The following is a 21,874-nucleotide window of genomic DNA, read 5'->3' on the forward strand; positions in this document are numbered from 1 at the left end:
CTCCAAGTCCCATCAGCCACAGCCAGATGGCCAATGGTTTGGTATCATGAAATCTGTAGTACAGCAACATCTGGCAGGCCCCATGTTAGCTGCTCCAGTCTTAATACATCCCTCGGCATGGACAATCACATGCCACGCGGAAGCAAGCAAGAACGGCAAACGTGTGCATGCATGAAGTGTTATTTCACAGGCAAGATCAAGGCAGAATTAGACATGTGGTGCTGTGATGTAAACCACTGAGCCTTGGGCTTGCTGATCGGAAGGTTGGCGGTTCGAATCCCTGCAATGGGATGAGCTCCTGTTGTTCAGTCCCAGCTTCTGCTCACCTAGCAGTTTGAAATCACGTCAAAGTGCAAGTATATAAATAGGTACCGCTCCGGCGGGAAGGTAAGCGGCGTTTCCGTGCGCTGCTCTGGTTTCGCCAGAAGTGGCTTAGTCGTGCTGGCCACATGACCCGGAAAAACTGCCTGCGGACAAACGTCAGCTCCCTCAGCCAGTAAGAGGAGATGAGCACTGCAACCCCAGAGTCGTTCGCGACTGGACTTAACTGCCAGGGATCCTTTACCTTTTCGTATAAAATGCATATTCAGTCACATAGAGAGATCTTATTCAGATGTGTTTTTTTTCTTTTTGTAGTGTGCATTGACTTCTGCAGTCGCTGTATAGTTGGGTCTACATATAACTACTAGGACACTTGTACAGACGCAACAGAAATATGCAACAAGCTCCACAGTTGCCAAGTGTTTGTCTATAGTACCAAAGCATGATGACCATCAGGTCATCAGGTCTTATTCACACAAGTGGAGAGAGAGAGAATGATGTAAGGGCAAACTTTGAACCCAGCTGCAGTTCAAAAACAATCACAAAGCTCATCTGCTTTAAAGTGCTATGGAAAGAGCTCCGGGCTGCCTCTTCTGCTAGCAGGTCTGAACAGCAGCTTCCTCCCCAGCTCACAGGGATATTTCGGTGCCTGTGGTCAGTGGGAAATCCAAAACAACAGGCAGAAGCTCCCAGAGCATTGTGTCCCATTAGTGACACCTGCCTGTCTTACTTTCATCATGGATAATGATTGGTAAATTCTGCTGTGATACCCTGTGGCTAAAACCATGAAACTGGCAGCCCCCAAGTCCAAAATGGGGGGGGCCCTCCCACTTGTGACACTAACTCACTGACTCCTATAATTTACTACGCGGCATGAACAGGGCAGGACTTTGGGCAGAGGTCCCAGCCCCCCATCAGAAAATGAGAATAATTCCCAAACACGGCAAATCCAGGTTACTCTATGTTTGAGTAAGTAAAGTAGAATTACTATCTTTCACCCTCCCAAAATAAGACCATTAAGTCCAGAGTTTAAAGTCTCCTATCTGGACCACTGAATCCACTAACATTTATTCAGAGCAGAGCTTTATTAAAGACAAGATTCCACATAATTCCCCCTGTTAATGTTCATGTCAGAAATAGGACAGAAAGGGTTAACTTTCTTCTGTGAGAACTGTGGGATAACCAGCCTCATATAACCAACATGCTTAAGTCTCATTAATGCATAAAGGAGTTAAGACCTAGGCTTAGCTCACCTTGGGACTAGGTAATCAAGACTTTGTTCCCCCACTGTCTACCATAGAAGCTCAAGCACTCTTAAGTTCTTCGATCAATAATTTTGGAACTTTCATCACTTTGTAACTAAGCCAAGTTTTACTGCCTGTGCGACTTTTCTGACTAATGCATGGAAAAGCACATGACTCTGACCTTTGGAGAGTTTGTAAGTAAACCATTTTTAACTTACCAGATGTGTGGTCTTTTTCTATTCTAGAGGAAGAGGGAAACTTTGAAAGGAACTTAGAAGGGCATATTTTAAGGGTCCAATAGGCTATATTTCCATGCTTTACTTTGCTGCATATTTTGTAATTTTAAATCTCTACTTGGGTTCTCTCACCAAAGAGTTCTTGTCCCAAACTTGAATCGTGGCACCCAGGGATCCCTATTCTGGCATTTCCAGGCCATGTTTTCTAGCTACTGGAATTTCTACCTTTCTGCTCTGTCCTCACTTTGTTGTTGTTGTTTAGTCGTGTCCGACTCTTCGTGACCCCCTGGACCAGAGCACGCCAGGCACTTCTGTCTTCCACTGCCTCCTGCAGTTTGGTCAAACTCATGCTGGTAGCTTCGAGAACACTGTCCAACCATCTTATCTGTCATCCCCTTCTTCTTGTGCCCTCAATCTTTCCCAACATCAGGGTCTTTTCCAGGGAGTCTTCTCTTCTCATGAGGTGGCCAAAGTATTGGAGTCTCAGCTTCAAGATCTGTCCTTCCAGTGAGCACTCAGGGCTGATTTCCTTAAGAATGGATACGTTTGATCTTCTTGCAGTCCATGGGACTCTCAAGAGTCTCCTCCAGCACCATAATTCAAAAGCATAAATTCTTTGGTGATCAGCCTTCTTTATGTTCCAGCTCTCACTTCCATACATCACTACTGGGAAAACCATAGCTTTTACTATGCGGACCTTTGTTGGCAAGGTGATGTCTCTACTTTTTAAGATGCTGTCTAGGTTTGTCACTGCTTTTCTTCCAAGAAGCAGGTGTCTTTTAATTTCGTGGCTGCTGTCACCATCTGCAATGATCATGGAGCCCGAGAAAGTAAAATATCTCACTATCTCCATTTCTTCCCCTTCTATTTGCCAGGAGGTGATGGGACCAGTGGCCATGATCTTCGTTTTTTTGATGTTGAGCTTCAGACCATATTTTGCGCTCTCCTCTTTCACCCTCAATAAAAGGTTCTTTAATTCCTCCTCACTTTCTGCCATCAAGGTTGTGACATCTGCACATCTGCATATCTGTCCTCACTACAACCTGCTAATTCCAATTTGCTTTTCCTTTGTAAAGTGTTTGCAGTATTCTCTACCCCTACCAAGGGCTTCCTATTTAGAGGACGATGAGCCAGGTTCAGTCCTTAGGAATCCCATGCAACATCTCAGAAGCTGCTAGGGAGACTGGAACCCAGATTATATGCACCCCAGTAACCTCTTCAGGCCTTTAGACAAAAATATTGTTCTGGGGATCTAAAGAGGTTCTGAACCAGGGGCTATGTATGCCAGTGGAAACCAGCAAATTCCTAAATATAAAATACTGGAAAAGACTGTAATGGATATGTGTGTGTCTTGACTTCTAAAAACAAAGGGTGCTTAAAAATGTAAGCAACATGCAGCTGTGGTGATATCAACTTGATGTTAAAGTCCTATTGGATTCACTTCTGACATATATTCATTGCTCCAACAAAAACCATACTAAGAAATCATAGAAAGAACCACGAAACTAACCAAGAATCACAGCAGCTTTTAACTTGTCCCTCAGTTCAATGCTTCGAATCAAACAGGCCTGAGTCATCATGTGCTCTCCTCCAGCTGAGCTTTTTCAGTGGAGTAGATCAGTTGTAAGCAGCTGGGCAGCCACTAGGAGGCCTCTATTCTCTTGGAGAGAGAGCACCTCAGATGGTTGATATGTTGGCTGCCCTAGGATTGCTATGCAACCCTAGAGAGGGAGGAAACCCCCATGCCTTCCATATTGGGCAAAGGTACTGATTCAAGCTAACAGTCAACAATCCAAGCATTAACACCTCCAATATAGTTTCCATCAAATTCAAACAGTGGAGGACAAGCACGTTTCAGAGAACCAACTAGCATTTCATGAAATTAATGAGTGGTTAAAAATTGAAAACACCGGCCCCCCCATCCATCTTAGTATAATCCACTGTGAGCATCTCTAGCATGCCCTGCCTCTGCTCAACGGAGGTGGGGCTGTGGGTGGCCGAGGTGACCTGCAAGACCAAAACACATTATGCAACAATCTGCATAAGCGGATTTGGGTCTCTCCCTGGGCTGAGAGATGATCAAGCCAAAGAAGGTGGAGTGTACGCATTTAAAGCAATCGTCTGCAGGAGTGGGACACGAATGGGTGGAGTTCCCTGCTTCCCAGTGCAGTCATGCTGATAAGAATTTTAACCCTAATTTCACAAACAAAGGAACCGAAGTGCAGGAAGAAGAGGTGCACAGATGCGAACTGAGCCTGGGGATTTTAGATTGTCTTCAAAGGGTAAGAAGTTCTAGGAATGCAGTCTGACGCTTTAAGCGGCTGTCTGACTCATGGACAGATAAGAGGTTCCTAATTGAAGCAAGCCTTTTGTACGACTTGCCTGGAAAAGGATCAAACTGTAGCTCGTGCTTTCCATTCATTCTGTTTGGATTTTCCTTGGAGAACGGAAGAGCTTTGCACAGAGTGTGACAAACTGGCACAGTGCAAGCAGAAGGGTGAGAAAGAATGTGTGCCTCATTCCAGTGATAGCTCCAGGGGTTGGCTTTTATTTTTGGCGGTGGAGGGGGGGGGAAGCGTCTTGGGCAAGGTGCCCTCTGTAGAAACCCTCCCCACAGGGGCTCACCTCTTTCATGCTGCTGTTGCCAGTGCCCATTTCTCTCTTCCTTTGGACTAAGTTTGCACTGGTGCCCAGAGGAATGGGGCAACAGAAGCAGAGGCTGTTGCTCAGCCCCCCGGTGGAGTGGGCACCTTTGCAAGTGCCCAGCAATGGCAACCTCTGGTACTAGCCCAATTTCATTCCTCCCAAGAACAGAACTGTTTTTGTGTTTTTTAAATTTAAATTAAAAATTCCACAGGTACTCTTATTTCAGGCCAATCTCCATTTAACTATAGAGCACTTTTCTTCTGTTTCGAACTGTTTGCTTTAACCTTTTGGCAGCAAACGGAGGAAACCCAACTTGGCTACTTCTGTACACACTGCGCAAAGGATTTCTGCAGAAACACACACACACAGCTGTTGTGAGTACGTGCTTTTGTTGCCGACTTAAGTCAGAAATTCCTCTCGGAGAGTGCTAAGGCGCAGATGCAAGAGCTGCCTACGTCATTCCCACAGGGGAGGAAATGGAAGCAGATAAGACTAAGGAGACACCATGTCAACGTAAGAGCAAAGAAGGTGATGGGGGCCTTATCAGTGCACAGACAGATGAGGGGGAAAGGGCAATAACTTACACTGGCAAGCAAGTGACACACCAATGACAACAGGTTATCAGGTAGATGATACTGAGGAAGCATTTTCTGACACTACACTGTACAGAGAAGTGTGCAAGGCACACATCACACCCAGGAGACATTGCATTTTTCTCTTCTGGTGCTGAGGACATGTGGGTTTCACACCTCAGCCACGGCCAACACTGACTTGGGAAAGAATTTTTTCATTCTTTTGTGTCTGAAAATTGATTTTTTTAAAAAAACCTCTATTCACCTCCCGCCTTGATTACTGTAATGCACTCAATGTGGGCTACCCTTGAAGATAATCTAGGAAAAGATGCTGCCACCAGATTGCCTGCTGCTTCAGTGTGATGACATGTTACACCTATTTTGCAGGATCTAAACTGGCTAAAGGTAAAGGGACCCCTGACCATTAGGTCCAGTCGTGGCCGACTCTGGGGTTGTGGTGCTCAACTCATTCTATAGGCCGAGGGAGCCGACGTTTGTCCGCAGACAGCTTCTGGGTCATGTGGCCAGCATGACTAAGCCGCTTCTGGTGAACCAGAGCAGCTCTCGGAAACGCCGTTTACCTTCCCGCCGGAGCGGTACCTATTTAAACGGCCTCGGTCCAGTATATCTGAAGGAGCGTCTCCACCCCCATCGTTCTACCCGGACACTGAGGTCCAGCACTGAGGGCCTTCTGGCGGTTCCCTCACTGCGAGAAGCCAAGTTACAGGGAACCAGGCAGAGGGCTGTCTCGGTAGTGGCACCCGCCCTGTGGAATACCCTCCCACCAGATGTCAAAAAGAACTACCAGACTTTTAGAAGACATCTGAAGGCAGCCCTGTTTAGGGAAGCTTTTAATGTTTGATGTAGTATAGTATTTTAATAATTTTTTTGGAAGCCGCCCAGAGTGGCTGGGAAGGCCCAGCCAGATGGGTGGGGTATAAATAAATTATTATTATTATTATTATTATTATTATTATTATTATTATCTACTTGCACTTTGACGTGCTTTCAAACTGGTGGGCAGGAGCAGGGACCAAGCAATGGGAGCTCACCCCATTGCAGGGATTCGAACCACCAACCTTCTGATCAGCAAGCCCTAGGCTCAGTGGTTTAACCCACAGTGCCAACCGCGTCCCTTTCTAAACTGGCTACAGGTCTGTTAATAACAACCCCCTGAACAAGGTGCAAACTAGGCACTTGATGGACTGTCAGCCCCAACAGTCGGATTAGCTGAGAGGGCTCTTCTTCTTCCACCACTGGGAAATGTTACTTGATGCATGGCGAGACCGGACTGGACAGGGCTTTCTTAAGTCATAGTTGTGCCAACTGTGGCACTCCTTCCCCCTGGAAACACTCATGACAAAGACATCACTGGTGGGCTTAATCAAAACACAATGTTTCTCCAAGGCTCTGAGTGGCTTGATTCATTTTTCTTTGGGGTTTTAGGTCTCTGTACACTACTGCTGCTATTTTGACCTGTTTTTGATTTCATTGTTATTTTTGTGCTGAACACTACTCTGGGATCGCATTGAGGTGAAAAGCAGTTTATAAATTTTATAAATCAAATAATCGGCAAACATTATTAAATTTAAAATGATGGACAGATTGCTAACAAACCTTGCTTGGCAATCAGAGAAGCAGAAAAGGGGAATTGGGGGAGAGTGCTGTGCCCAGGTGAAAAATGTTAGGGATTAGGAAGAAAGTATCTGCTTGTGTTTTGCTTCAACATTCCCTACTTTCCCCAGTCTCTCATTTATATGTTTCCAGCCGTTTATCCTCTTCCACATTTCAAGATCATATGCTGCTGATAATAAACAACAGAAATGTGAATCCTGAAGAATGTCCACAGGGAACTGTATGTGTATGGTGTATGCTTCACTATCTTGTTCGCCTCTGTAGATAAACAGCGTCCTAGGACCCAGGTACCTACGGGACTGTCTCTCCTGGTATGCCCTGCGGAGGACCTTAAGGTCCACAAAAGACAACAAGTTGGAGGTCCCAGGTCACAAGGTGGTTAGATTGGTCTCAACTAGGGCCAGGGCCTTTTCAGTACTGGCCCTGACTTGGTGGAACTCTCTGTCACAAGAGACTAGGGCCCTGCAGGACTTGACATCTTTCCACAGGGCCTGCAAGACAGAGCTGTTCCTCCTGGCCTTTGGTTTGGACTCAGTCTGACCCTTATGTTTCCCTCCCCATACGGTCTTGATTTATTGGCTACTATTAAAATGAGGCTGCATTTTAAATTGCATTTTAACCTGTATTTTATATCCCCCCCCATTATGTTCTTACTGTGCTTTTATTGGTGTTAGCCGCCCTGAGCCCAGCTCTGGCCGGGGAGGGCGGGGTATAAATAATTTGTTGTTAGAAATCAACAGTTCAATCCTATGCATTTTTACTCTGGAGTAAATCATGCTGTGTCCTATGGAAATTATTTCCAGCATGGATAAAACTGAAGCTGAAACCTGCAACTCAACAGTGGTGTAGCGTGGGGGGTGCAGGGGGGGCGCAACATCTGGGGGTTAGGGTTAGGGGGTGCAAATCCACGGGTTAGGGGGTGCAAATCCATGGGTTAGGGGGTGCAAATTACTTGCCTTGCCCCGGGTGCTGACAACCCACGCTACGCCACTTCAACTCAAACCACAGATTAATAAAGCATACATCCAAGTAGATGTGTTTTAGAGTTGGGCTTTTAAAAAGTTACAGTACAGTAAAGAAAACACCTTCCTTTGCCCCAACGTCTGATGATAAAAAATACTTCAGTTGTGTCCATGTGAGAGGGGAGGCCGTGGCTCATTGGCAGAGCCCATGCATAAGATCCCAGCTTCAGCTCATGGCATCTCCAGGTAACAGAACCTCAGGTAGCAGAGTTGAAGGAAATCCCAAGACCCTGAGAGATCTGCGGGCCCTCAAAGTAAATGGGCTGGATGGACCAATGGTTATCCTCGATGTAAGGTAAGTGTCATATGTTCATGTGTGCTTGGGAGAAGGGAAGCCAGAGGCACCCCAGGTTAAGGTATAAAGAGTGCTTTGCAAGTAGAAGGTCCCCCAGCTTCTCCACTTAACAGGATCTCAAGTAGGAAGGCTAAGAAAGATCCTCTTAAGGTCCTGAAGCTCTGTCAACAGTCATTTTGTAGACAGTACAGTGGTACCTTGGTTCTCAAACACCTTGGTACTCAAACAATTTGGAACCCAAACACTGGAAACCTGGAAGTAAGTGTTCTGGTTTGAAAAAGTTTTTCGGAAGCTGAACGTGCTCTGTTTTGAGTGTTACGCTTGCGTTTTGAGTGCCACACTTCTGTTTTGAGTGTTATGCTAAGGTCTGTCTGTTTTTGCTATTTATTTTGCATTTTTGTTTTTTCATCTTTTTTGTTTTGTTTTTGTGACTGTGTGGAACTCAGTTCAGCTCCTGATTGATTGATGTGTGACTGCAGTACATTCTTTATTGCTTTCATTTTATGGATCAATGGTCTCGTTAGATAGTAAAATTCATGTGAAATTGCTGTTTTAGGGTTTGTTTTTAAAAGTCTGGAATGGATTAATCCATTTTGCATTGCTTTCTATGGGAAAGCGCACCTTGGTTTTGGAACGCTTTGGTTTAGGAACGGACTTCTGGAACGGATTAAGTTTGAGAACCAAGGTACCACTGTAATGGCATATATGGGCCAACAGCTGGACTTGGTAGAGGAACTATTTAAATATTACCCTGGCCATGTGCAGGGTAGCATTTTAAAACAGCTTACCATGTATGCAGCCTCCAGCTTATGCTAGCAATGTGTGGTGTTTGCAGATGGAAGCTTCACATGTAATGTAGGGGCTGCAACCACAGCTGCAAGAATGCTATTTGCCCAAAAATGGGAGGAAGAAGTTCTGATGAGAAAAGAATGGCTATAGAAGTTAATGGGCTACAGGTCCAGCCCTGAGGGCATTCTGGCGGTTCCCTCACTGTGATAAGTGAGGTTACCGGGAACCACGCAGAGGGCCTTCTCGGTGGTGGCGCCTGCCCTGTGGAACGCCCTCCCATCAGATGTCAAGGAAATAAACAACTATCTGACTTTTAGAAGACATCTGAAGGCAATCCTGTTTAGGGAAGTTTTTAATATATACGGGATATATATGGGAATGGATATATAAAAGAATATGTTGCGATCATTTGGAGTATGCAGGAAGGTGAAAAGAAATGTAAAGAAAGGGAGGGAGGGATGTCGGAGTTTGAAATATTAAAATTATGATTGAATAATTGTTGTAATATATATAAATGAAAATTATATTTAAAAAATTAAATAAAACCACACATGTAACGTAGGGGCATTACACAATCCCCCGCATGCCCCTTCGGGATCACTGTGGGCTTTTTGTTGTTGCCTGTGTTATCGGCTAAATAGCATTCCCACTTGGCTTTATACGGTCATTATACTCAAGGGCAGCATCCTGGCGTCATCAGGCTGGTTTGCTTGGGATGCACGCACCTTTATAAAAACACCGCCGTGAGGCAGCTTGTGAGATGTTCCCCTAAGAAGTTTGTAGCCATGTGAGGATGTAGCGCAAGGATCGCAATGTTGCATCTGTGGGCACCCACACGACCCTATCTGCCTCCCAAAATTAGGATGCAGCAGCCAGCAGAATAGGTTGCTGCGTGTGCTTGGCTGTGGTGTACAGTTCCTTCAGTTTGCAAATATTCCCCACAGGCCCCCCAAAATTGTCGGCAACCCCAGTATAGTGTATATATATATTATTATGGAGGGCACATGCTGGAAACACTAAGCTGAGCGAAGCAGAGACTCATGCTGGCCAAATCTGCAGTTGCCTCTGTTTCCAATTAGTATTGGGTGTGGTTATTCCTTTGGAAGGTTTGTGGTGCGCAGAAGTCTTTACCCAGAGAGTTCATTTAAGGTTAGGGCACCAAGTTGGACGTTACCTTGGTACAGCTGGCCAGGCAAGAAGGATGGGTTTGGAGGAGCCTCCTTGTGATCAAGAAAAGGAGGGGGGGACAGCTGGTGGAAACACATTCTCAAAGTGTCACAAACTCTCTTAAATCCAGTTTCCCGAACCTGATCCCCTTCAGATGTTTTGGACTATAACTCCCATCAGCACAAGTCAGCACGGTCATAATGAATAGGGATGAAGGAAGGTATATTTCATAATCATCTGGAAAGCCTAAGGGAGAGCACCCACACATTCTTAATATCTTCCGGTTGTTCAGAGACCAAGCTACAAATCAGTCAAGTTTCCATTTCAAATCTCTCCTCTCCCTGAACTCACTAGGCATCCCTCTGCAAGCCCACTACACTCCAAACCTCAGGGCTCTCATCTGCTATATAGTGAAGAAGAAGAAGAAGAACAAAAACAACAATAAATTTGTTAGCCTACTCATCATGCCTACCTTATAGGGTTGTTGTAATGAGTCAACAGTGTGTTGCAGCAGCGAAAAAAGCTAATGTTATTCTAGACTGCATTAACAGGAGCCCAGAGTCCAGATCAAGAGAAGTAATAGTACCACTTGGTCGGACCACACCTGGGAGTTCTGTGTCCAGCTCTGGCCGTTGCAATTTAAGAAAGATATTGACAAGCTGGAATGTGTGCAGAGGAGGGCAACCAAGCTGATCAAGGGTCTGGAAACCAAGCCTTATTAGGAACTGTGGAAGGAGTGGGGTACGTTTAGCCTGGAAAAGAGGGGACTGAGAGGGGGTATGATAGCCATCTTCAAATACTGTCGCACAGAAGATGGAGCAAGCTTCTTTTTTTCCTGCTCCGGAGGGTAGGACCTGAATCCATGACCAAGTTACAAGAAAAGAGATCTCAACTAAGCATCCTTTGTTGCAGGTTTTAAAGCAGAGTTTGGATGGCCATCTGTCATGGATGCTTTAGTTGAGATTCCTGCATTGCAGGGGGTTGGACTAGATGACCCTTGGGGTCTCTTCCAACTCTACAATTCTATGATTCTATGATTTACGACAATATAAGAGCACACAAAGTATTTTGGATATGCAGAAGTGTGATAGCAATGCTAAGCATTCTTTCATTTTACTCGCTGAGAATGTGGGCAACTCTCCTTGACTTTTCTGTTGCGGCTCAATGTGACAATATTTGCAGAATGCTTTGGAGCTCGAGCCACAAGTAGATGAATGTGGAGGCAGAGTAAACAGGTTCTCTGATGCCCTGATTCTCCCTTAGAGAGCAATCAAGGAACCAAGTCCCTCCACTGTTGTGCCACTCCTGGCTCCCATGGGACCTCCCTTGTGATGCAAACTGGGTTCTGCTTTCTCACTCAGTCCAGAGATTCAGAATGTGCTAATGAGAGCTGATAGTTCAGCAGGCAGCTCTCCTATGAAAATCATAAAGAACAATAACAGCTTCCATTATGAACAACTCCCTAGCATCGAAGCCACTGCAACTGAGAAAGAAAGTTACCCTGTAGAGAACATAAAGGTAAAGGGACCCCTGACCATTAGGTCCAGTCGTGGCCGACTCTGGGGTTGCGGCGCTCATCTCGCTTTACTGGCCGAGGGAGCCGGCGTACAGCTTCCGGGTCATGTGGCCGGCATGACTAAGCCACTTCTGGCGAACCAGAGCAACGCACGTAAATGCCGTTTACCTTCCCGCTGGAGTGGTACCTATTTATCTACTTGCACTTTGACGTGCTTTTGAACTGCTAGATTGGCAGGAGCAGGGACCGAGCAACGGGCGCTCACCCCATCGCATGGATTCGAACCGCCAACCTTCTGATCGGCAAGCCCAAGAGGCTCAGTGGTTTAACCCACAATGCCACCCGCGTCCCTTAGATAACATCCCCAACAGTAAACCATCAATTAAGGCAGGTGAAAAAGTCAGGTAAATGTATACAGACAAAGCAAAGGCAACATTCTGGCCTTTGAAGGCTTGGGTAGAATAATATGTTTCTTGCTGTCAGTGTGAATGAGAGTGCATTTAAGACTAGAATAATGCTTGTGTCAAGAATACGTGCCAATGCATGAGATGGGTCAACAGGTGCTGGATTTGTGGAACACATACTTGGCTGAACAGAAGCCCATATATCCAGGAACATGGACAAAACTGCACACTTATTGTTACATATGGCCCTGTCAGTTGCTCAAATGCCAGATAATGAGCACTATGCAATGCATGTGCTGGACATCCTTTGCAACTAAACAATCTCTCACCAAGGGATGGCTAGAAAGCTACTCCCAAATGGACTGCAATCATACTCCTGGGCAGATTTCTGCCCAGCTTCCTGTTTAAGACAGATTAACACCCCTGGGGTTAATTAAAGGGAAGAACAAACGTCCTGTTTTAAGAGACCTTGCAAGACTGGAGATGAGGCTGAGAGTGCTCCAAGTGGAGAACAGTCTTGACCAAAGGTGTCATGGACTTTGAAGAAGCCCAAACTCAGGATGAAAGGGAGAAATGTGTTAAGAGGAAGGCACGCTTGGCAAACCCTGACCGTAATCAACTCCCGCCTGGACACTAATATCCCCACTGTAGAAGGACATGTGGATCCAGAACTGGCCTCCACAGTCACTTACGGACTCAATGCTAAGACCATGTTCATGGAAGACAATCTTACTCGGCTACAGTGATCACCAAAGAAGCAGCAGCAAAAGGACAAATCTCCATTGAAGCTGTGTGGCAAACAGGTCAGGAGACGGGTCTGTTGGAACTCAAATAAAGGACTCTAGTGCAACCAAGTCACTGCAATGTAGAAAGGGGGAAAGTTCACACATAACAAGGAACTAATGCTGGAGCAAAACCACCCAAAGAGAGATAGAATATTGGCTCCTTTTCAGCCTTTGTGTTTGATCAGTAAGCTTGAAGCAATCCTGTCTGTTGAAAGAAGACAGGCTGAAAGAAAAACCCTAAGTGGAGCTGAAAGAAGAAAGAAATGAGATTCCTCGGTCAAAGGGCCCTACATTCATCTCCCTTTGACCCCAAACAGACCATTGGTGTATGCAAGACAAGTGTCTTAGGGCTAATCCAAACTTCCTTTTGTGCTGTGTTTCAAAGCACAGGTCGGGAGCTCCACGTCAGAGGGCAGGGCAGTGGCGTAATGTGGGGGGTGCAGGGGGGCCGGCCGCACCGGGTGCAACATCTGGGGGTTAGGGGGCGCAAATCCACGGGTTAAGGGGTGCAAATTACTTGCCTTGCCCCGGGTGCTGACAACCCACGCTACGCCACTGGGGCAGGGTGTATGTGTGTGTGTTGTCCCGGCACTTCCCCCTAGAAAACATGCATTTTACTGCTGAATTGGAACAAATTGCAATTGGGTTTTCTGCAGATTGCTGTTTGCTCCAATTTAACAGTAACATGTGGATTTTCCTGGTGAAAGTGCCAGGGTACCCCCCCCCCCCAAAAAAAAATAACCCACAACTGCTAGGACACAGAGCTTTAAAAGGAAGTCTAGAGGAGCCCTTACAAGGTCTAACTTCCACAGCTAGCTTGCTATGAGTCAGCTGCAGCACTGGCCACCAGATTAGAGATCCCTACCTCATCATTAAGAATGGAGAAGTCAAGATGCTTCAGATTTTAAGCTGCAATGTGGAGGGCAAGCTGCATACCTCCCCACTGCCAACTGTCTTATTCTGAGTTAAACTACTTGTCTTCAACTGGGGGTCTAGTAGACCCATTACAGCTAGGCTAGTGTGGGGAAAACTCTGGCCTGGAAGCTGAATACCCGCCCACCCGCCGGACCCTCTGTCCTTTGTGACTCTACCCAGGGCACACCTCTCACCTGCCCTGTTTCGCATTCTTCTTGAGTACTTTTGCCTGGCTGAATATGTCATTGAACTCCAATAATGCCGTTTGCTTGTCTAGCTGGAGGACAGCGAGGAGGGTGTTGAGAGCATGTGTAAAAACTAGCCTATCATGCAAAGGTGAATTACGCCTTCACTGCTCTGTTGTCTAATTCAGGGATGGGCAACCTGTAGCACTCCAGATATTGCTGGAGTCCACCTCCTATCAGCCCCAATGCAAAAGTAAAAGTCTCTAACCTTGTTGCTTAGGGAGACAAAAGGAAATGACATCCTATAAGTAGAATTCTCAACTGCTCAGTGAGTTGCCTCCCACTTTCCAGTGTTCTGTCTGCTCAATTTAATAACTTAAGGATGGAGATTGTAGCTGTTTCAACATAGCCGAGGCTGGTTTGAAAGATGCATTGCTGCTCATGGCAAGAATACTTATCAGTGTGGTGTAGTGGTTAAGAGTGGTAGACTCGTAATCTGGTGAACCAGGTTCGCGTCTCTACTCCTCCACGTGCAGCTGCTGGGTGACCTTGGGCTAGTCACACTTCTCTGAAGTCTCTCAGCCCCACTCACCTCACAGAGTGTTTGTTGTGAGCGAGGAAGGGAAAGGAGAATGTTAGCTGCTTTGAGACTCCTGAAGGGGAGTGATAAAGTGGGATATCAAATCCAAACTCTTCTACTTCTTCTTATCTGACTTTTGACGCAGTAAACAGGCTTACTACTTGATCAGAGACAACAGTGGGACCAAAGAGGTTGGTGCATGTTGACTACAAGAGGTGATGCCTCTCTCAACTACAGTGGTACCTCAGGTTACATACGCTTCAGGTTACAGACTCCGCTAACCCAGAAATAGTACCTCAGGTTAAGAACTTTGCTTCAGGATGAGAACAGAAATCGTGCTCCAGCGGCAGCAAAAGGCCCTATTAGCTAAAGTGGTGCTTCAGGTTAAGAACAGTTTCAGGTTAAGAACGGACCTCCGGAACAAATTAAGTACTTAACCCGAGGTACCACTGTACTTGCAACTCCCTTAAAAGTTACTGCTAATCCTTATACTAACTCTAATGGTTCTTAGGTTTTGCACTGACTTACGATGTCTGTCCAAACCACACCACTTGCAATGTACCCTGAGGCCCGACCATCACCAGATTTCTAGCTACAGGCCTGCCTGTTAATGGGATACCACAGGCAACTGAGCAGCCACAACTGAGTGCGTCATAAGTACTCTTGGGCACAATCCAAGTGGGATCTTGGCTCCATCTCAGCTGGCTTGGATGTCGAGACCCACACTCTCGCCTACACCAGAGGTCAGGCAGGAGTCAGTGGGGGCAGCAACCCAAAAGCCTTTCCCCACATCTGCAGCAAGGCATCAAACAAGCCTTTCACACACGCTCCAACCTAACAGTAATCCTAGGCAAGGTCTCTCTCAATCTGCTCAGAGCAGAACATGGAGGAACTAACGCCAGCAGAGCATGATCCTGACCCAGCCGCTGGAGAAACTGAGAAGCCCTGAGGATTGGGATGCAGCAGTACCAAACCAGGTCGCTTCCCCAGAGCTTAAATATAGCCACTCTTCTCCGGTTTCTCATTTGACATTTCTGTCCTGGCAAGAGTGAGCATGCAATGTAGTAATGACAGCTCCCCTCCACACTGGTTATGTGGCTGCCAAGAAAAGCTGCCAGTTAAGGAAAGGGACAAGAGACTCCAGCAACTTGATCCAGATTCAGAGGCATATTTCAGAAAGTTTCTTCAGAGGAGACCCAATTTCATTAGAGCTCCCTATGCAGCGCAGTCTTGGGGAGACTCCAGTCCCACACAGGACTGCAATAGGACTTGTTACCTACAGAATCTGAATCTGAGAACTGGGGGGCAATTATACACTTCGCAATGCAAAAAGAAAGCCAAGCCTTTTGGGGGGCACGCGTTTAACAGCATGGAGGTTACAGGCAATTCTTTGCTGGAAAGAAAGACAGTCTTGGTTACAATGGGAGCACCCAGAATATCTCTCAAGACAAAGTTCTAGCGATTAGTCAGCCTCTACACAAATTGTGTCAGTGACCAACACAATACTGTTCTTTCCAAAAGACAACAGGCATGGTCTCCCAGGAAGTTATTGTGCATTAGATGCATCAATGGGCTTATTGATGCATTCTATGTGCTCTGGCTCAGCTCGCATTCACTTCAATGGGCCTTGTACATGCAAACTTGCCAGCAGATTGTGCTCAAGAGCAAGATTTAATATCCCTCAGACTTTTATGTGATGCACACCTATTGCAGCACCTTTTAAAGGATCTATGGCAGGTATGTTCAAAGCCCGCTGGTCAATTTAATCGGCCCCTGTGGTGGTTGATTTCAACAACTTCAATCTTCAATCCTAAAAAAAGCTCAACAACTTTGGTCAGCCCTCATGCATGTTCACTTCATATCAAATCTGGCCCTCTTTAAAAAAAAAGTTTGGACACCCCTGACCTATGGTATTACTTTTCTCTTGCTGCCTTGAAAAGTTCGTCATCATCAAGCCCTGCGCTCCCTATCTCTACCTGAAAAGTAGAAACTGACCACCACCAGATACTTGCAAGGTACACCTGCTTGCTGAGAATCTCCTTGTTACTGCTGCATCAAACAAAGTGAGTTCTTTAACATACCCACAATATACTGATTAGCCTGTCAGATGCCGCAGAACACTTTCCATTGGAACATATTTCTAATATACAAATTGAAAGTGCACCAAATAATAATAAAATTAAGAAGAAGAAGAAGAAGAAGAAGAAGAAGAAGAAGAAGATTGGGACTTGGTGAGGTTGGGGGTTTGATTCCCCAAGCTTCTCCCATGACTCTAATAGCAGTCTGTGTTGTTGTGGTGGTAGCAGCAGCAGCAGCAGCACAGCAGCAATAATGAAGCCTACAGAGACCCCATCATCAGATACCACGCTAGGCAGGCACTGAGAGAGCCCAAAGCAGTCTAATAGGGGTCTCTAATAGTCAGCAAGCCAGGACAGCCAATCATAGAGGCAAGCTAGGCATCCACTTCGGGTATCAAAACGTCAAAGGTGTCCCCCTCCCAGGATATAATTATCTTGCTGAAAGAGCCACTAACCGCACTTCTCAAAGAAAGAAGACAGAAGTAACTGGCAGGTTCTCCTGTAGGGTGACTCTCCCTGCATTCCAGGGGCACCCCTGAGGATCTTTGGATATCTATTGGCCCATGAAGACAGTTGCAAAGAGGAAGAATAAAAGACGCGAGCCTCAGTTAAGCATCAGGATAAGAAAATAGGATCCTAGTGAGCCCTATGAGGAAAGCCCCCGGAATTTCCCTTTTGCAGATGGGGAACTGAGGCTAGGAGATGACGACTTGACTAAGGCCACCCAGGGTGCCCAAGGTTGTGGTGGGGTTTGAATCCTGCTCTTTCATCCGCTGGACCACAATTGGAACCTGCTGCTGCTGCCACCGCCTTCCTGGCCGTTTAACTTTCAGCCTGTTCCGCAGAGCTGCAGACGCAGCTACAATAATTCTGATCCCTTCCTTTGCCCTCACATGACCCCTGAAACAAGGGCTGTTTTATCATGATGTTCTGTATCATGCAGCCACCCGATGCAAAAGTTGCACCAGACACTTAATGCCAATGGTGACGCACTATCTGGAGTCCCAAACTAACTTTTACGCAAGGCAGCAGCGCTGTCTGAAAAGGAGACCCGAAGGAAAAACAAGGCTCTTTGTACACACATTCCCAAAAGCCTCAAAGAGAGACAGGGAGGGGTCGTGCAGCGTCTGGGTGGCTGGAGAGGGGAGGGTGTAAGCAGGGCTGCTGCCCACTGGCCTGTGGCAGATGTGACTTGAATCTGCCTTATGTCAGCCACTGCCAGACAAACCTTCGCCTTTGCACTTGGCCTGGAGATTTCCTGCCTAGCATGCGTGCAGGAAAAGGGTGGCACCTCTCAGAGAAAGATCAAAACCAGAAGCAGACACGAGCGCAGACAGATGTGTCCGTCCCCAAATCCCTTCCTTCTGATGGGCACATGGAAACTGATTGAAGCTCTTGCAGGGAGACACTTGGTACAGATCCCAAAAGGGCTTCAATTCCAAAGCATGCGGGTAGCAGCAAGATCTGCATGGGATGGGAGCTCCAAAACAGAGGGCACGACAACGCATGTAACCCCTCTGACCATGGGCATAGCCAGGATTTTTCTTTGGGGGGGCAGGACTTTCATGGGGGGGGGGCCAGAACCGATGTGATTGGTCAGTTAGTTAAGCATTTCTATTGTTTTAGTTGATGTGGGGGCAGCTCCCCCCCCCCGGCTATGCCCATGCCTCTGACTTGGCCAAAAAAGATACTCCTTTTATTTCATACACTTTGCTCCACACTTCATCACACTGCGTTTCCAGCACGGCTATCCACATCATTGGAAATAATGTGCCACGAACAATACAGTCAACCCACAGATAAGGTACCCAGGGCAAGGAGTGCAACTCCTGAATCACACAAACAATGCAAGAGCGTCATCCGGAGAGGCGATATTGTCCAGAGCGTCAGAGAAGCTGACAGGTACCCTCGGGCCAACGCTGCAGAGCCTGCGGGGTTGCGACTGCCCTTGGGAATGTTCATGGGTGCCAGCCCAAAAGATGCGCCTCCGCCGTCCACAGCAACGCCACACAGGAGGCGAGTCACACCCCTCCAGGAAACTTTCCCTTTGCTGCAGAGGTGCCAAGAAACGGCACACGATCCCACGGGTGTGCCATGGGGAGGTTGCCACTCCACGCTAAGCGGTCCCAACTCTTGGACACTTCTAGGATCCCCACCCCGAGGGAGGGCCAGGAAATGTCCCCTGTCCCCGACTAGAGGATCCCGGGCTTGCCATCGCTCGGGAGCCGGAGCAAGTCTCTGGAGTGAGCGCCACTCGCGGGGAAAACTTTAGTCGCCCCCTCCCCGCGCTCGGGGCCAAGCCCCCGCCGAGCCGAGCCCGAGCAAGGCACCCACCTCACCGACTTGGGCAGCAGCCGGTGCCGCTTAATGTCCTCTTCGCTGAAGGAGAAATGCATGTCCGCTTCGGCGGCGCGCAGGCGACCCGGCGGCAGCGCGAGGAAGCGAGGCGCCGCGAAGGCCGGGGCCGGCATGAAAGATCCCGGGTGGGGGGGAAGCGCGCAGCGAGGAGGAAAAGCGCCCTCGAAGTCGCTCCCGAGTGGCCCGGAGTGTGCCGGGGCGGCCCGCGGCGCTCCGGATCTTCCCGCGAATCCGCACAAAGCGGAGCGGCTCCGGAGGGGCGGGGCGGGGCGGAGCTGGCGACTGCAAACCCCGGCGCCGGATTCTCCAAGGGCGGCGCGGGGCGGAGAGCGAGCCGGCGCCCGCGCCACGCGCAACCAGGGCAGTCCCGCGGACGCCACTCTCCTCGCCGGCGCCAGGCTCTGCGCGGATCCTGGGAGGGGAAGGGCCCTCGCCCCGGGGTTCCGCGCGCAAAAGCCCCCGGATTCAGTCTCCGGCATTTCCAGGTAGACCCCGCCCGCCCCCCGAGAACCAGCCGGTCAAACCAGCACCCGTGGCCAACCGGGAGCCCAGGGTGGGGACCCCGCGAGCAGGCCCTCCGCACCAGAGGCCCCCGGTGGCTTCCAGCAACGGGTATTCGGAAGCATCGCTGCCTCCAGCTGCGGACGACGAGGAACGGCTCCGGGCTGAACCCCGGGGGAGCCACGGCCGGACAGGACGCACGCATTACGCATGGCAATGGTCAGCTGGAGGGAACCACTGGCTGACCTGTTGCAAGGCAGCTTCCCTCCTGCGTTCCCTCCTTCTTGGAAAGTTGTCCAATGGTGCTTATTCTCCTATGAGTGGCCCCCAGGGATTGTAGACCTCGCTGCCCTGCGCTCCTAGCTGGTCACCTCCCCGAGCAGATCCAACTGCTGAGGTCAGGACTCGGATTGTCGTGACCTCCACCCCAGAATTTCCTTCTCAGTACTGGTTACAGATAGGTAGCCGTGTTGGTCTGCCATAGTCAAAACAAAAAAAATTCCTTCCAGTAGCACCTTAAAGACCAACTAAGTTAGTTCTTGGTATGAGCTTTCGTGTGCATGCACACTTCTTCAGATACACTCATACCAAGAACTAACTTAGTTGGTCTTTAAGGTGCTACTGGAAGGAATTTTTTTTGTTTCTTCTCAGTACTGAGCTGAGCTCTGGGGCATGTGAAAGAATGTAAGTGTTACTGAGCATGTCCAGAGTGCTCCTTCCTCTGAGCAATCACAAACAGCTTTCCATAATCCTACTCCCTGAGCTGGAATCAAAAAGCTTTCGCACAGTGTTGTCTCTTATCATCCGCTTGCTGCAAGACACAAATCACCTTTGGTACCCCTACAGCCTACTAGATCAGGGATCATCTAGTCCAACCCCCTGCAATGCAGGAATATGCGGCTGCCCCATGCAGGGATCAAACCTGCAACCTTGGCATTATCAGCACCACTCTCTAGCCAACTGAGCTATCCAGGCATGTTGCACCCAGCCCAAGGACCTCCCCTACCAGGCCTTCTACAAGCCAGGGTTGGGAGCTGCTGACCCATCAGTTTGGCTTGGCTATGTTTGCTGTAGTTAAGAATAAAAATCAAAATCCCAGAGCACACTGGATTGGTCCACTGGAACACCTACTGTCAACCAGGAAGGCTCATCCAGTATTCCTTTTGTGCTGTGTTTCAAGGCGCAAAGTCCAGGCTTTAAAGCCCTGTCTACGAGCAGTTTTGTTATTTGTTTTGGTCCCGGCATTTTTCCTGGGAAAGCCCGCATTTTACCGGTGAATTTGTGCAAACAGCAGTTGGGTTTTCCATGCATTGCTGTTTGCTCCAATTCAATGGTAAAATGTGGGTTTTCCCAAGGGAAAAGGACCAGGTCAGATTTTTTTAAAAAGCTCAGACAGGGAGCTTTAAAGTGCAGACTTGTGCCTGAAAAGCACGATGTGAAAAGAAGTCTGGATGAGCCCACAGTTCAAACACTCAAACATTTTACTGATGGTGAGCATTCATACCATTGTTCTCCATTAAATGTCATCAGCTGTCATACACCGCTGTATGCTTGTGAAACATGGACCGCTTATAAACGCCATCTCAACTCCTCAAAAGATCAACGGTCTCTCCAAAAAAATTTACACATCACTTGGGAAGACAGGGAAACTAATGCCACTGTAGTGGAAGAAGCAATGATTCTTCAACATCAACTTCATTGGACTGGTCATGTGCGGATGCCTGATTATCGTCTTCTAAAGCAACTACTCTATTCTGAACTTAAAAATGGAAATCATAATGCTGGTGGTCAACAAAATGACGTTCAAAGACTCTCTCAAGGCAAATATATTAAAAAAAAAAAGTAATATAAACACTGACAACTGGGAAACAGTGGCCTGCGAGCGCTCCAATTGGATAACAGCCTATACCAAAGGTGTCATGGGCTTTGAAGACACTCAAACACAGGATGAAAGGGAGAAAAACACTTGGCAAAGGGAGGAAGGCATGTTTGGCAAATCCACACCGTGATCAACTCCCACCTGGAAACCTATGTTCCCACTGTGTAAGGACATGTGGATCCAGAATTGGCCTCCACAGTCACTTACAGACTCACTGTTAAAACTGTGTTCATGGAAGACAATCTTACTCGGCTACGAGTGATCGCTAAAGAAGAAGACACCCTAAGGCAGTATTTACCCTACAATGTCTGTGGGCACAGTGGGGAATAAGCATGTAGTAAATGTTCTTGTCTCACTGAGAGCAAGGTGTATCTAGTCCCACAATCTGTTTGCAGCAGTAGCCAGGTCTCTGTGCTCTGGCAAGGAGTGAGTGTTTGAAGGCACTGGCCAACCCCTCTTGTTCGTCCCCAGCACCTGGCATTCAAAGGTATACTGCCTCCAAATAACCTATGTTCTGTGGGCAACTCACATAAAATTATCATTTTTTTCAAAAAATATATATATTAAAATACAGTTATCAGAACAGTAGAAAATGTTCTACCCCCATCTTGCAATGGAAGAAATAAACCAGTTAGTCAAAATAAAACAAAAATAATAGATTGAGATGCTCCGACTCTTAAAATGTGAGCTGCTTATGTTCCATTTCCTATGTTCGGAACAATGTTGTCATGCTGCTTCTTAGCCAG

General features: G+C 47.5%; 1 protein-coding gene across 5 annotated transcripts in view; it reads right to left on the bottom strand.

Moving 5' to 3' along the window:
• PDE4A (phosphodiesterase 4A) overlaps positions 1-21,874 on the bottom strand; it is a 397,337-nt gene that overhangs the window by 69,613 nt on the left and 305,850 nt on the right. The window contains exon 1 of one of the 5 annotated variants that reach the window (XM_083718848.1): positions 18,725-19,007. The exons of the other annotated variants lie outside the window; for them this stretch is intronic. Coding sequence (XP_083574974.1) covers positions 18,725-18,861 — 137 coding nt within the window. The 5' untranslated portion in view covers positions 18,862-19,007. Of the gene's footprint in view, positions 1-18,724; positions 19,008-21,874 lie in introns of those variants that run through there. 5 annotated transcript variants of the gene reach the window in all.

The sequence above is a fragment of the Podarcis gaigeae genome, assembly GCF_964106915.1.
Source record: "Podarcis gaigeae genome assembly, chromosome: 17".
NCBI lineage: Eukaryota > Metazoa > Chordata > Lepidosauria > Squamata > Lacertidae > Podarcis > Podarcis gaigeae.